Source organism: Hyla sarda, chromosome 3, assembly GCF_029499605.1.
Source record: "Hyla sarda isolate aHylSar1 chromosome 3, aHylSar1.hap1, whole genome shotgun sequence".
Lineage (NCBI taxonomy): Eukaryota > Metazoa > Chordata > Amphibia > Anura > Hylidae > Hyla > Hyla sarda.
The window spans coordinates 236,943,515-236,956,077 of record NC_079191.1 but is presented as its reverse complement, the minus strand read 5'-3'; the positions used below and the strand labels follow the sequence as shown (position 1 = coordinate 236,956,077).

At 45.1% G+C, this 12,563-nt stretch overlaps 1 protein-coding gene and 1 long non-coding RNA gene across 7 annotated transcripts in view; one reads left to right on the top strand and one right to left on the bottom strand.

Moving 5' to 3' along the window:
* Positions 1–12,563, bottom strand: part of ARMC2 (armadillo repeat containing 2) — a 156,680-nt gene that overhangs the window by 116,881 nt on the left and 27,236 nt on the right. For 3 of the 6 annotated variants that reach the window (XM_056566268.1, XM_056566267.1, XM_056566269.1), the window contains one exon: positions 7,795–8,023. In XM_056566268.1, coding sequence (XP_056422243.1) covers positions 7,795–8,003 — 209 coding nt within the window. In that variant the 5' untranslated portion in view covers positions 8,004–8,023. Of the gene's footprint in view, positions 1–7,794; positions 8,024–9,200; positions 9,320–12,173; positions 12,310–12,563 lie in introns of those variants that run through there. The other 3 variants (XM_056566266.1, XM_056566271.1, XM_056566270.1) reach the window with 2 other exon arrangements.
* Positions 12,198–12,563, top strand: part of LOC130362183 (uncharacterized) — a 39,735-nt gene continuing 39,369 nt past the window's right edge. Inside the window, exon 1 of the long non-coding RNA XR_008891307.1 lies at positions 12,198–12,335. This is a non-coding gene — a long non-coding RNA (uncharacterized LOC130362183). The remainder of the gene's footprint in view (positions 12,336–12,563) is intronic.

The window sequence follows — 12,563 nt, the reverse complement described above, 5'->3', positions numbered from 1 at the left end:
AGCTGTTGCAAAACTATAACTCCCAGCATGCACTAACAGACCATGCATGCTGGGAGTTGTGGTTTTGCAACAGCTGGTGCACCCCCCCCCCCCCCTGTGAATGTACAGGGTACATTCACATGGGCGAGGCTTTTACAGTGGGTTTCTCGCATCTTGAGATGCAGCAAATTTTACGCTGGGAAACTTGCTGTAATCCCCCGCCCATGTGACTGTACCCTAAAAACACTACACTACACCAACACAAAATAAAATAAAAAGTTAAAAACACTACATATACACATACCCCTACACAGCCCCCCTCCCCCAATAAGAACGTCTGGTACACCACTGTTTCCAAAGCAGAGCCTCCAGCTGTTGAAAAACAACAACTCCCAGTATTGCCGGACAGCCGTTGACTGTCCATGCATGCTGGGAGTTTTGCAACAGCTGGAGGCACCCTGTTTGGGAATCACTGGCGTAGAATACCCCTATGTCCACCCCTATGCAAATCCCTAATTTAGGCCTCAAATGCATATGGCGCTCTCACTTTGGAGCCCTGTCGTATTTCAAGGCAACAGTTTAGGGTCACATATGGGGTATCGCCGTACTCGGGAGGAATTGCGTTACAAGGTTTGGGGGGCTTTTTCTTCTTTAATCCTTCATGAAAAGGAAATGTTGGGGTCTACACCAGAATGTTAGTGTAAAAAATTTACATTTTTTACACTAACATGCTGATGTTGCCCTATACTTTACATTTTCACAAGAGGTAAAAGGGAAAAAAGCCCCCCAAAATTTGTAACGCAATTTCTCTACGGAGATACCCCATATGTGAGCGCAAAGTGCTCTGGGGGCGCACAACAAGGCCCAGAAGGGAGAGCGCACCATGTACATTTGAGGTGATTTGCACAGGGGTGGCTGATTGTTACAGTGGTTTTGACAAACGCAAAAAAAACTAAACCCCACATGTGACCCCATTTCGGAAACTACACCCCTCACGGAATGTAATGAGGGGTGCAGTGAGAATTTACCCCCCACAGGTGTCTGACGGATCTTTGGAACAGTGGTCCGTGAAAATGAAAACTTGTAAAGCCCACTGTTCCAAAGATCTGTTAAGACACCAGTGGGGGGCAAATGCTCACTGTACCTCTTGTTACGTTCCTCAAGGGGTCTAGTTTCCAAAATGGTATGCCATGTGTGTTTTTTTTTTTTGCTCTTCTGGCACCTTAGGGGCTTCCTAAATGCGACATGCCCCCGAGCAAAATTTGCTCTCAAAAAGCCAAATATGACTCCTTCTCTTCTGAGGATTGTAGTTCGCCCATAGTGCACTTCAGGTCAACTTATGGGGTACCTCCATACTCAGAAGAGAAGGGGTTACAAATTTGGGGGGGTATTTTCTGCTATTAACCCTTGCAAAAATGTGAAATTTGGGGGGAAACGCACATTTTAGTGGAATTTTTTTTTTTTTACATATGCAAAAGTCGTGAAACACCTGTGGGGTATTAAGGCTCACTTTATTTCTTGTTACGTTCCTCAAGGGGTCTAGTTTCCAAAATGGTATGCCATGTGTTTTTTTTTGCTGTTCTGGCACCATAGGGGCTTCCTAAATGCAACATGCCCCCCAAAAACCATTTCAGAAAAACGTACTCTCCAAAATCCCCTTATCGCTCCTTCACTTCTGAGCCCTCTACTGCGTCCGCCGAACACTTTACATAGACATATGAGGTATGTGCTTACTCGAGAGAAATTGGGCTACAAATATAAGTATAAATTTTCTCCTTTTACCCCTTGTAAAAATTCTAAAATTGGGTCTACAAGAACATGCGAGTGTAAAAAATGAAGATTGTGAATTTTCTCCTTCACTTTGCTTCTATTCCTGTGAAACACCTAAAGGGTTAAAATGATGACTGAATGTCATTTTGAATACTTTGGGGGGGTGCAGTTTTTATAATGGGGTATTTCTAATATGAAGACCCTTCAAATCCACTTCAAACCTGAACTGGTCGCTGAAAAATAGTGAGTTTGAAAATTTTGTGAAAAATTGGAAAATTGCTGCTGAACTTTGAAGCCCTCTGGTGTCTTCCAAAAGTAAAAACTCGTCACTTTTATGATGCAGACATAAAGTAGACATATTGTATATGTGAATAAAACATTTTTTTATTTGTAATATACATTTTCCTTACAAGCATAGAGCTTCAAAGTTAGAAAAATGCAAAATTTTCAAATTTTTCATCAAATTTTAGGATTTTTCACAAGGAAAGGATGCAAGTTACCACAAAAATTTACCACCACGTTAAAGTAGAATATGTCACGAAAAAACAATCTCGGAATCAGAATGATAACTAAAAGCATTCCAGAGTTATTAATGTTTAAAGTGACAGTGGTCAGATGTGCAAAAAACGCTCTGGTCCTTAAGGCCAAAATGGGCTTGGTCCTGAAGGGGTTAAAAAAATCTTAATCCTTTCAATAGTTATTAGCTTCTGAAGTTCTCTGTCTAACTGCTTAATGATGTCACGTCCCGGGAGCTGTGCATGATGGAAGAATAACCCCATAGGAACTGCACAGCTCTCGGGCCGTGAGTCATCAGAAAGCAGTTAGACAGAAAAAAACAACTCAATTTCAGAAGCTAATAACTATTGCAAGGATTAAGATTTTTTAATCGAAGTAATTTACAAATCTGTTTAACTTTCCGGAGCCAGTTGATATATGTAAAGAAAAAGTTTTGGCCTGGAGGCCTTAAAGGAGAACTCCAGAATATAAAAATTGTCCCCCATACTGCCGGCAGTAAAAAATAAAGATGTACATACCTTCCTCTGCTCCCCTGGGGCCTTCGGTAACGATCTCCGCCGCGATCCTCTTCCGGGTTGCCGGTGGTCGGCGAGTCATACTGCGCTCAGCCAATCACCGGCCGCAGTGAAGTCCCGACTCGGCCGGCGATAGGCTGAGTGGCAGTGTGACGTTTTCGGCCCTGGCAGCAGGTGCCAGTGTAGTGAAGAATTGTGTGTCTTGAAGCGTTCTCACACTGCCACTCAGCCTATGGCCGGCCGAGTCGGGACTTCACTGCGTCCGGCGATTGGCTGAGCGCAGTATGACTCGCCGACCACCAGGAACCAGGAAGAGGATCGCGGCGGAGGCCAGAGCCGGTTACCGCATGCCTCGGGGGGAGTGGAGGAAGGTATGAACATCTTTATTTTTTTACTGCCGGCAGCATGGGGGACAATTTTTATATTCTGGAGTTCTCCTTTAACCCCTTAAGGACCCAGCCATTTTACACCTTAGGACCCGGCCATTTTTTGCACATCGGACCACTGTCACTTTAAATATTAATAACTCTGGAATGCTTTTAGTTATCATTCTGATTCTGAGAAAGTTTTTTCGTGACATATTCTTCTTTAACATAGTGGTAAAATTTTGTGGTAACTTGCATCCTTTCTTGGTGGAAAATCCCAAAATTTGATGAAAAATTTGAAAATTTTGCATTTTTCTAACTTTGAAGCTCTCTGCTTGTAAGGAAAATGGATATTCCAAATAATTTTTTTTTTTATTCACATATACAATATGTCTACTTTATGTTTGCATCATAAAATTGACATGTTTTTACTTTTGGAAGACACCAGAGGGCTTCAAAGTTCAGCAGAAATTTTCCAATTTTTCACAAAATTTCCAAAATCACAATTTTTCAGGGACCAGTTCAGGTTTGCAGTGGATTTGAAGGGTCTTCATCTTAGAAATACCCCACAAATGACCCCATTATAAAAACTGCACCTCCCAAAGTATTCAAAATGACATTCAGTCAGCGTTTTAACCCTTTAGGTGTTTCACAGGAATAGCAGCAAAGTGAAGGAGAAAATTCACAATCTTCATTTTTTACACTCGCATGTTCTTGTAGACCAAATTTTTGAATTTTTACAAGGGGTAAAAGAAGAACATGGATTGTTATTTTTGTAACCCAATTTCTCTCGAGTAAGCACATACCTCATATGTCTATGTAAAGTGTTCGGCGGGCTCAGAAGCGAAGGAGCGACCAGGGGATTTTGGAGAGTACGTTTTTCTGAAATGGTTTTTGGGGGGCATGTTGCATTTAGGAAGCCCCTATGGTGCCAGAACAGCAAACCCCCCCCCCCACATGGCATACCATTTTGGAAACTAGACCCCTTGAGGAACGTAACAAGGAATAAAGTGAGCCTTAATACCCCACAGGTGTTTCACGACTTTTGCATATGTAAAAGAATATATAATTTTTTTCACTAAAATGTGTGTTTCCCCCCAAATTTCACATTTTGCAAGGGTTAATAGCAGAAAATACCCCCCAAAATTTGTAACCCCATCTCTTCTGAGTATGGAGGTACCCCATAAGTTGACCTGAAGCGCACTACGGGCGAACTACAATGCTCAGAATAGAAGGAGTCATATTTGGCTTTTTGAGAGCAAATTTTGCTCGGGGGCATGTCGCATTTAGGAAGCCCCTATGGTGCCAGGACAGCAAAATAACCCCCACATGGCATACCATTTTGGAAACTAGACCCCTTGAGGAACGTAACAAGGGGTACAGAGAGCATTTACCCCCCACTGGTGTCTTAACAGATCTTTGGAATAGTGGGCTGTACAAAATTTTATTTTTGCACAGCCCACTGTTCCAAAGCTCTGTCAGACACCAGTGGGGTGTAAATTCTCACTGCACCCCTCATTACATTCCGTGAGGGGTGTAGTTTCCGAAATGGGGTCACATGTGGTTTTTTTTTTTGCGTTTGTCAAAACCGCTGTAACAATCAGCCACCCCTGTGCAAATCACCTCAAATGTACATGGCGCACTCTCCCTTCTGGGCCTTGTTGTGCGCCCCCAGAGCACTTTGCACCCACATATGGGGTATCTCCGTAGTCGGGAGAAATTGCATTACAAATTTTGGGGGGCTTTTTTCCCTTTTACCTCTTGTCAAAATGAAAAGTATAGGACAACACCAGCATGCTAGTGTAAAAATTTATTTTTTTACACTAACATGCTGGTGTAGACCCCAACTTCACCTTTTCTTAGGCAATTTCTCCCGAGTACGGCGATACCCCATATGTGGCCCTAAACTGTTGCCTTGAAATACAACAGGGCTCCGAAGTGAGAGCACCATGCGCATTTGAGGCCTGAATTAGGGATTTGAATAGGGGTGGACATAGGGGTATTCTACGCCATTGATTCCCAAACAGGGTGCCTCCAGCTGTTGCAAAACTCCCAGCATGCTTGGACAGTCAACGGCTGTCCGGCAATACTGGGAGTTGTTGTTTTTCAACAGCTGGAGGCTCCATTTTGGAAACAGTGGCGTACCAGACGTTTTTCACTTTTATTGGGGAGGGGAGGGGGGCTGTGTAGGGGTATGTGTATATGTAGTGTTTTTTACTTTTTATTTTGTGTTAGTGTAGTGTAGTGCTTTTAGAGTACAGTCACATGGGCGGGGGATTACAGCGAGTTTCCCGCTGCGAGTTTGAGCTGCCGCGCAAAATTTGCTGCATCGCAAACTTGCAGCCTGATACTCACTGTAAGCCCCCTGCCCATGTGAATGTACCCTGTACATTCACGGGGGGGGGGGAGGGAACCTCCAGCTGTTGCAAAACTACAACTCCCAGCATGCACAGTCTATCAGTGCATGCTGGTAGTTATAGTTTTGCAACAGCTGGAGGCACAAGGGTTGGGAAACACTGAGTTAGGAAACAGACAATGTTTCCCAACCAGTGTGCCTCCAGTTGTTGCAAAACCACTACTCCCAAACATTCTCAGGCATGCTGGAAGTAGTAGTTCGGCAACATCTTTAGAGCCAGATGTTGCCAAACTACAACTCCCAGCATGCTTGGAGTTGTAGTTTTGCAACATCTGGAGGACTACAGTTTGCAGACCACTAATACAGTGGTTCCCAATCTGTGCCCTTCCAGATGTTGCAAAACTACAACTCCCAGTATGCCAAAACTGTCCAGGCATGCTGGAAGTTGTAGTTTTGCAACATCTGAAGGGCCAGATGTTACAGAACTACAACTCCCAGCATGCCTGGACAGTAAGGGCATGCTGAGGATGTGTAGTTTTGCAACATCTGGAAGGGCGAAGTGGTCTCCAAACTGTGGACCTTCAGATGTTGCAAAACTGCAAGTCCCAGCATGCCCAGACGCCAAGGGCTGTCTGGGCATGCTGGGAGTTGTAGTATACAGGGTTCCATTACAGCAATGCATGTCACTTTACATGCATTGCTGTAAAGGGCCCGACCACGGCTGAAGAGGAACTCACCTGTCGCCGCCGTCTTCATCGCCGGGATCCGGGTCTTCAGGGACCCTGCACTTCCCCATCCCCCGCCGTGTCCTCCAGTCTTCCTCCCGTCCTCTCCGGACATTCAGGGGCCGGGAGGAAGTAACCGCCCCCCCCCCCCCCCCCCCTGCGATTGGTCGGTTAACTAACCAACGGATCGCAGGGGATCGGAGGAGGTTTGCCACCTCGCTCCTAGTCTTCAGCATGGTCCTGGCGGTTTGTGACAGCCGGGATCATGCAAAATTCAGCATTCAGCCCGGTATCGCCGCAGATCGCAAGGGCGATTTCCCTTGCGATTTGCGGCGACCACCGACATGGGGGGCCTACATGGCCCCCCTCGGCGTTTGCCCTGGATGCCTGCTGAAGCATTTCAGCAGGCATCCGCTTCCGATCTCTGCCCGGGCGCGGCAGGGACCGGAAACCGCTAGGGCGTAAGTTTACGCCCTGGGTCCTTAAGTACCAGGGCGCCGGGGCGTAAAATTATGCCCTGGGTCCTGAACAGGTTAAGGTGAAAATGGGCTGTGTACTTAAGGGGTTAAAGTTCCCTTTAGATGCTGCTGTCATTGGTCATTTTTCCACCTATGGATGTGTGTTCGGGATTATTTTTTGCGCCATGAAGTGTAGTTTTTAACGGTACCACTTTTGTGTAGTTCTGGCATTTTGATCACTTTTTATTACGATTTTTTTTGTGATGTAATGTAACCAAAAATCAGCAGTTTTGGCATTTGGAATTTTTTTGCGTTTACGCCATTCACTGTGCAGGATCAGAAACATTATTTAATAGTTCGGACAATTACACATGCGGCGATACCAAATATGTTTATTTTATTTTTTGTACAGTGTTTTATTTAAAAAAGGGTGTGATTACAATTTTTATTAGGGGAGGGATTTTTTTAAAAAACATTTTTTTACTTCTTTTTATACACACTTTTTGGCCACCCTAAGAGCCTATCATAAGCCATCATCAGATGACTTACATAGATCAATGTAATGCTATAGCATTACATTGATCCATGAATTCTGTGCTCGATTGCTAAGGGCTGCCAAAGGGAGCCCTAAGCAATCACAGAGCCAGGGAAGACGCCGAGGACAAGGTAATGCCTCGGGCTTCCCTAGCAACCCATAGCCCTCCCGAGATTACATTGCGGTGGGCTATGGGACCACTAGACACCAGGAAATAGTGGCATTTAAATGTTTAAATGCCGTGATCTGTATAGATCACAGTATTTAAACAGTCAAATGACAGACATTGGCGCGATCTCTGATGTCAGTGATCGCAGCGGACATCTCCCGGTCATGACGCGGAAACCCAACCCGCCCACCCATGACGTACATGTATGCCATGGGTAGGGAAGGGGTTAATGGAGGGGGCATGGCGTGACATCACGTCTCCATCGCATAAACCCAGCATTTCAGAGCAGCACCCAGCACAGAATGAACAGGTGATGCACCGAGATCGTGGTGGGTCCCAGTAGCGCCTTTGGATGTCTAAGGACGGAATATCCCTTTAATGAAAGATTTTCAAACAGACTCCTTACCTAAATGAGGAAGGTGGTCTGTTATCCGATGTCCTTGATGATAAAGGACCAAACAGTTTTCTTTGATCTTCTCTTGGTGTGAACGGCCTTCTTGTTTTCAATGTCCGAAGAGAATTTCTAGCTTCATTTATTATTTCAGCACTTGTCTTCTGGGCAGTATTGTGAGGTTTATAAAAAGGGTCTGATGTCTTATCCCGTGAAGAGTACATCTTCTGTTTTTACTTTAATTCTAGTATCAAGTCAAAATAATACCATTAGAAACAACAGTACCTAAAATATAACCAATAGGCGTTAAAAAGTGCAGATGATTCACAGCAGGTCCACTAGCCCCGGGGGCCCCATACATTAGATTGAGGTCTGATCAGTCACTTATCCCCTATCCTGTGGCTAGGGATAAGCTGCTTTTCAACAGACAACCCCCTTAAAAAGGCCATTTTTACATGGTATGGATACAAAAGACTCTAACGCCACTTTTTGGAAATTTGGATGGGGCTAAGGTTAGGCTTACCTTGGCCCAACACATTAACAGAACATTTGCATGAAAAATAGATTATAGATACATCAGATTTATTAAGAATTGTGCACCACTAATGCTATGATCAGTGTTGTGTTCCAACCCATTCAGGGTCTGTTTGGCTTTTCTTTTTTTTCGTCCAACGGACCCTGAAAGGGTCAGAGCACAACAGACACCACCGGGTCCTGACCCATTTAGACCCTTTAAAAAAAGGTGTCTATTGTGTTGCAGAAGTGGCCATAGGTGGTCTGAAAAGCCAAAAGCAGGCGAAGTAGGGAAGTTTTACCATTAGCATAACTCCCATTTACTTTAATCGGAGTTGTGCAAACAGCAAAGCCCTGCAGGCTACTCCGTTTTCGTGACTCAGAGAGGAATGTGAATAGCGTAGCTTGCGGGCTATGCCGTTTGTGTAAGTCCAGTTTTGTCTCTCTGACCACCTCAGGCAGCTGCAAACAGGCCAGAGTGGGCCAGGGAGCCCTCTTAACAAATTAGGAAAACCCCTTTAAGACAGACATGTAAAATTATGGTCGTTAAAGGGGTCATCCAGTATTATATAAAAAAAAAAAAATAAGCTGCTTTTAATTCTTTTGCAAAAAAAACAGCACCCGTCCTGTCCACAAGCTGTATGTATAGGAGTTTTGCAGCTCAGTCTCATTCACTTCAAGGGAGCTGAGCAGCAGTACCAGATACAGCCTGTGGACAGGAGCAGTGCAGTTTTTTTGCACAAAAATAAATAAAAATAAACTGCATTTTCCTAATACTGGACCACCCTTGTAATAAGGCCACATTGTTTTCTATTCTTCTAAACATTAGCATATTAAGCTTTTAATCCACAAGTGAAAATCCCCACAAAAATCTCTACAATTCGTTGTTCTATTCTGTGGTAACATACCAGTTAGACACGATTCACAACGCTGCATCAATTTCACCAGCAAACAACCTTAAACTGATTTCAATGGGAATTGGCTTGACTGTCTACACCACTGTGAATTCAAATAGTGAAAAAAAAACAAAAACAGACATGGTCGCACATCCACAACATGCACCTAGATCTAATGCTTTTCAGCAACATTTATTAACAGGGGTGAACTAACCGGCCAGTCCAATCGAACGAGTCCAAGGGCCCAGCCAGGTAAAGGGCCCACCGCAACTAAGGATCCAGGACACTTGTCCCGGATCCCCAGCGGACAGCGCTACCTTCTTCTGTATGTGCGGTACAGAAGAAGCCGCCGCCTTTGTGTGAGACCTTCGCCCCCACGCAGTGCAGGCACCGATGACATCACTCATCAGCACCGGCACTGTGGAGGAAGGAAGATGTGGGCTCCAGCTGCACTCCAGAGGAGAAGATCGCTGTGTGGGACATCAGGTGAGCATCTTTTTTTTTTTTTTTACTCTAACCTCTGCTGCCTACACCCACTGTGGGGGGGACGGAACCCTGCTGCCTACACCCACTGTGGGAAGAACCCCGCTGCCTACACCCACTGTGGGGGAACTCTGCTGCCTACACCTAATGTGAGGGAATTCCTACTAACTACATAGGGGGTTTTCATAATGCCCCTCCCGAGACTAGACTCTGGATCCTAACTACTAACCTACATACCTGGCTGCCTAACTACCTATCAACATATCTTGCTACCTACCTACATACCTGGCTACCTAACTATGTACATACCTGGCCTTCATACATGGCTGCCTAACTACCTAGCTAGCAACCTACCTACCTGGCTAGTCACCTACCTACATATCTGGCTTCCTGATCTACCTACCTAGTTAACTATTTACCTGGCTACCTACCTACCATTTTACTGTGCAGGACACTAAGGAGGGCTTTATAACAGTTAGGGGCTTATAGATGGAAAGATTGTGTAGAGAGGGGGGATGGGGGGCACTGGAAAAATGCAGAGTCCAATATGTTTGTCCTGCAGATGACACGGTGGTGTGATCCGGACAGAGGAAAAGGAAAGAGGACAACGCCAACCAGAAAAGACAGAATTGAGAGTCCCTTAATGTAACTGTAATCCCTTATATAGTATACTGATCCTGTGTAGTATACCGGTCTGTGTACAGTGGTTTTATTCAGTACACTAGGACAGTATTATCCAATTATTGTATGGTGATATATATTATTGTGTGGTGGTATATAGTATACTGGTATTATTGGTCAATTAAAATTATTTTACCTACCTTAAAAGTGTTTCTTATATATAAAATGAATTTATTTTGTGTGTAGGGCTGGTGGAGGGATTTGGGTAGAATACGGGCAGAAGTGTGACCAGCGGTGGAGCATCTTAGCGGGCCCTTACTTTTTTTTGGTCCAGGGGCCCTGAGTTTTGTTAGTCCGCCCCTGTTTATTAAACTAACAGGTCGTTAGTGTACGTTATGATCATGAAGTGCAAGCCCGCTAGCCACGTCACTGCCACCTATAAGTAGTGGGTCCCTAACATCCCTAGCATAAAATGGCGCAGCACTGAGCGGCGACCACCACCGCTGCAAAGCCAGTGCCCACAGGGAGAACGACCCACTAACAGAGCAGCCCCAATGCCGCCCGAACCAGTTTCTGACTGGGAGCATATGGTGAATGAGATTTTACACCTGCTCACACTGGTGCAGTGCTGTGCGGCGTCCATTTCTGCTGCAGCGCCGTGTCTGTGGGGAGGTGTGGCCCCGGGACTGGTTTGAGTGGCATTGGGGCTGCTCTGCCAGTGGGTCGTTCCCCCGTGGGCACTGGTGTTGCTGCTGTGGTGGTCGCCGCTCAGTGCAGCGCAATTTTATGCTAGGGATGTTATGGACCTGCTACTTACAGGTGGCTGTGACGTGGCTAGCGGACTTGCACTTCATGATCATAAAGTACACTAACGACCTGTTACTTTAATACATGTTGCTGAGAAGCCTTAGATCATTGTGCATGTGTTTTTTTTCTCTATTTGTCTACACCAGTGTTTCCCAACCAGTCTTCCTTTAAAGGGTACTCCGGCGCTTAGACATCTTATCCCCTATGCAAAGGATAGGGGATAAGATGCCTGATCGCTGGGGTCCCGCCGCTGGGGACCCCCGTGATCTTGCACGCCGCACCCTGTTAAAATCAGTCCAAGGAGCATGTTCGCTCCGAGTCTGATTACTGTCGATCACGGGGCCAGAGCATTGTGATGTCATGGCTCCGCCCCATGTGAGCTGTCACAATTCCCAGCATGGTAGTTTTGCAACAGCTGGAGGCACATTGGTTGGGAAACACCAATCTACACAATGCTGATTTTTTTTCATATTGTTGACAAAGCAAAAAATAAATAAAAAAAGCTACTTTTGAGTAGGTGTCTATGCTTTCCCAGTCTTCCTTTAAATGTTGCAAAACTATAACTATCAGCCAAAGGCAAGATACAGCATGGATTCAGTGTTTTGCTTTTCAGCATGATAACCATCAGTGTGAACATGATCTTATGGGCATCTGAGGCTGAGACACACTTATGGGGACATCTGGGTAGGTTTGAACTGCCTGAGGTATAAATAAGTATACAACATAAACGTATGAGGAACAAATAGCAAAGAAAAAGTCTAGTACAAAAGCAAACACTGGGCACTTATACAGTACAATGTGTCACCAAACTAAGGTTTCAGTCACATTTTCTATCAAGTTAAATTATTTAGGACTAAACTGTGAAGCCACAATACACTAGCAGCGCACGTCCATGTATATAATGTGACCAGGGAAGAGCAGCGTGACTGGTCACCATGGTAACGCACACGAACACTTCCTCCCGCTCACTATTCAGACTGGTGAGAACCGTATTATTGTCAAGGTGCGGGAGCAGCAGGCATAAACCATGCGAAACCGGTCATAAAACCGGGTCACCTCACGCACAAAACTCACCTTTTACTTTCGGCTCCGTGTAGAACGATATCTATTGAACCAACAACGTTGTGCCACCCCCGTCGTCTACACAAGGCAAAGCAGCACTGCGCCTGCGCCCTGGCCAAGAGTGGGGGCGGAGTCTCCTGTGTTGTTGTTACCTGTTGTGAGTACTGCGCTCAGGTAGGAGGGAGGCGTGAAATGACGTCAGGGTTTAGGACATATGTGGAAAGGCATTCATCTTCTCAATATTAACCCCTTAAAGACGCAGTTTTTTTTTCATTTGTGCACTTTTGTTCTTTCCACCTCACCTTCTGATAGTCATAACGCTTTCAATTTTCCACCTACAGACTCATATGAGAGCTGTTTTTTTGCGTTACCAATTGTACTTTATAATGACCAATCATTTCA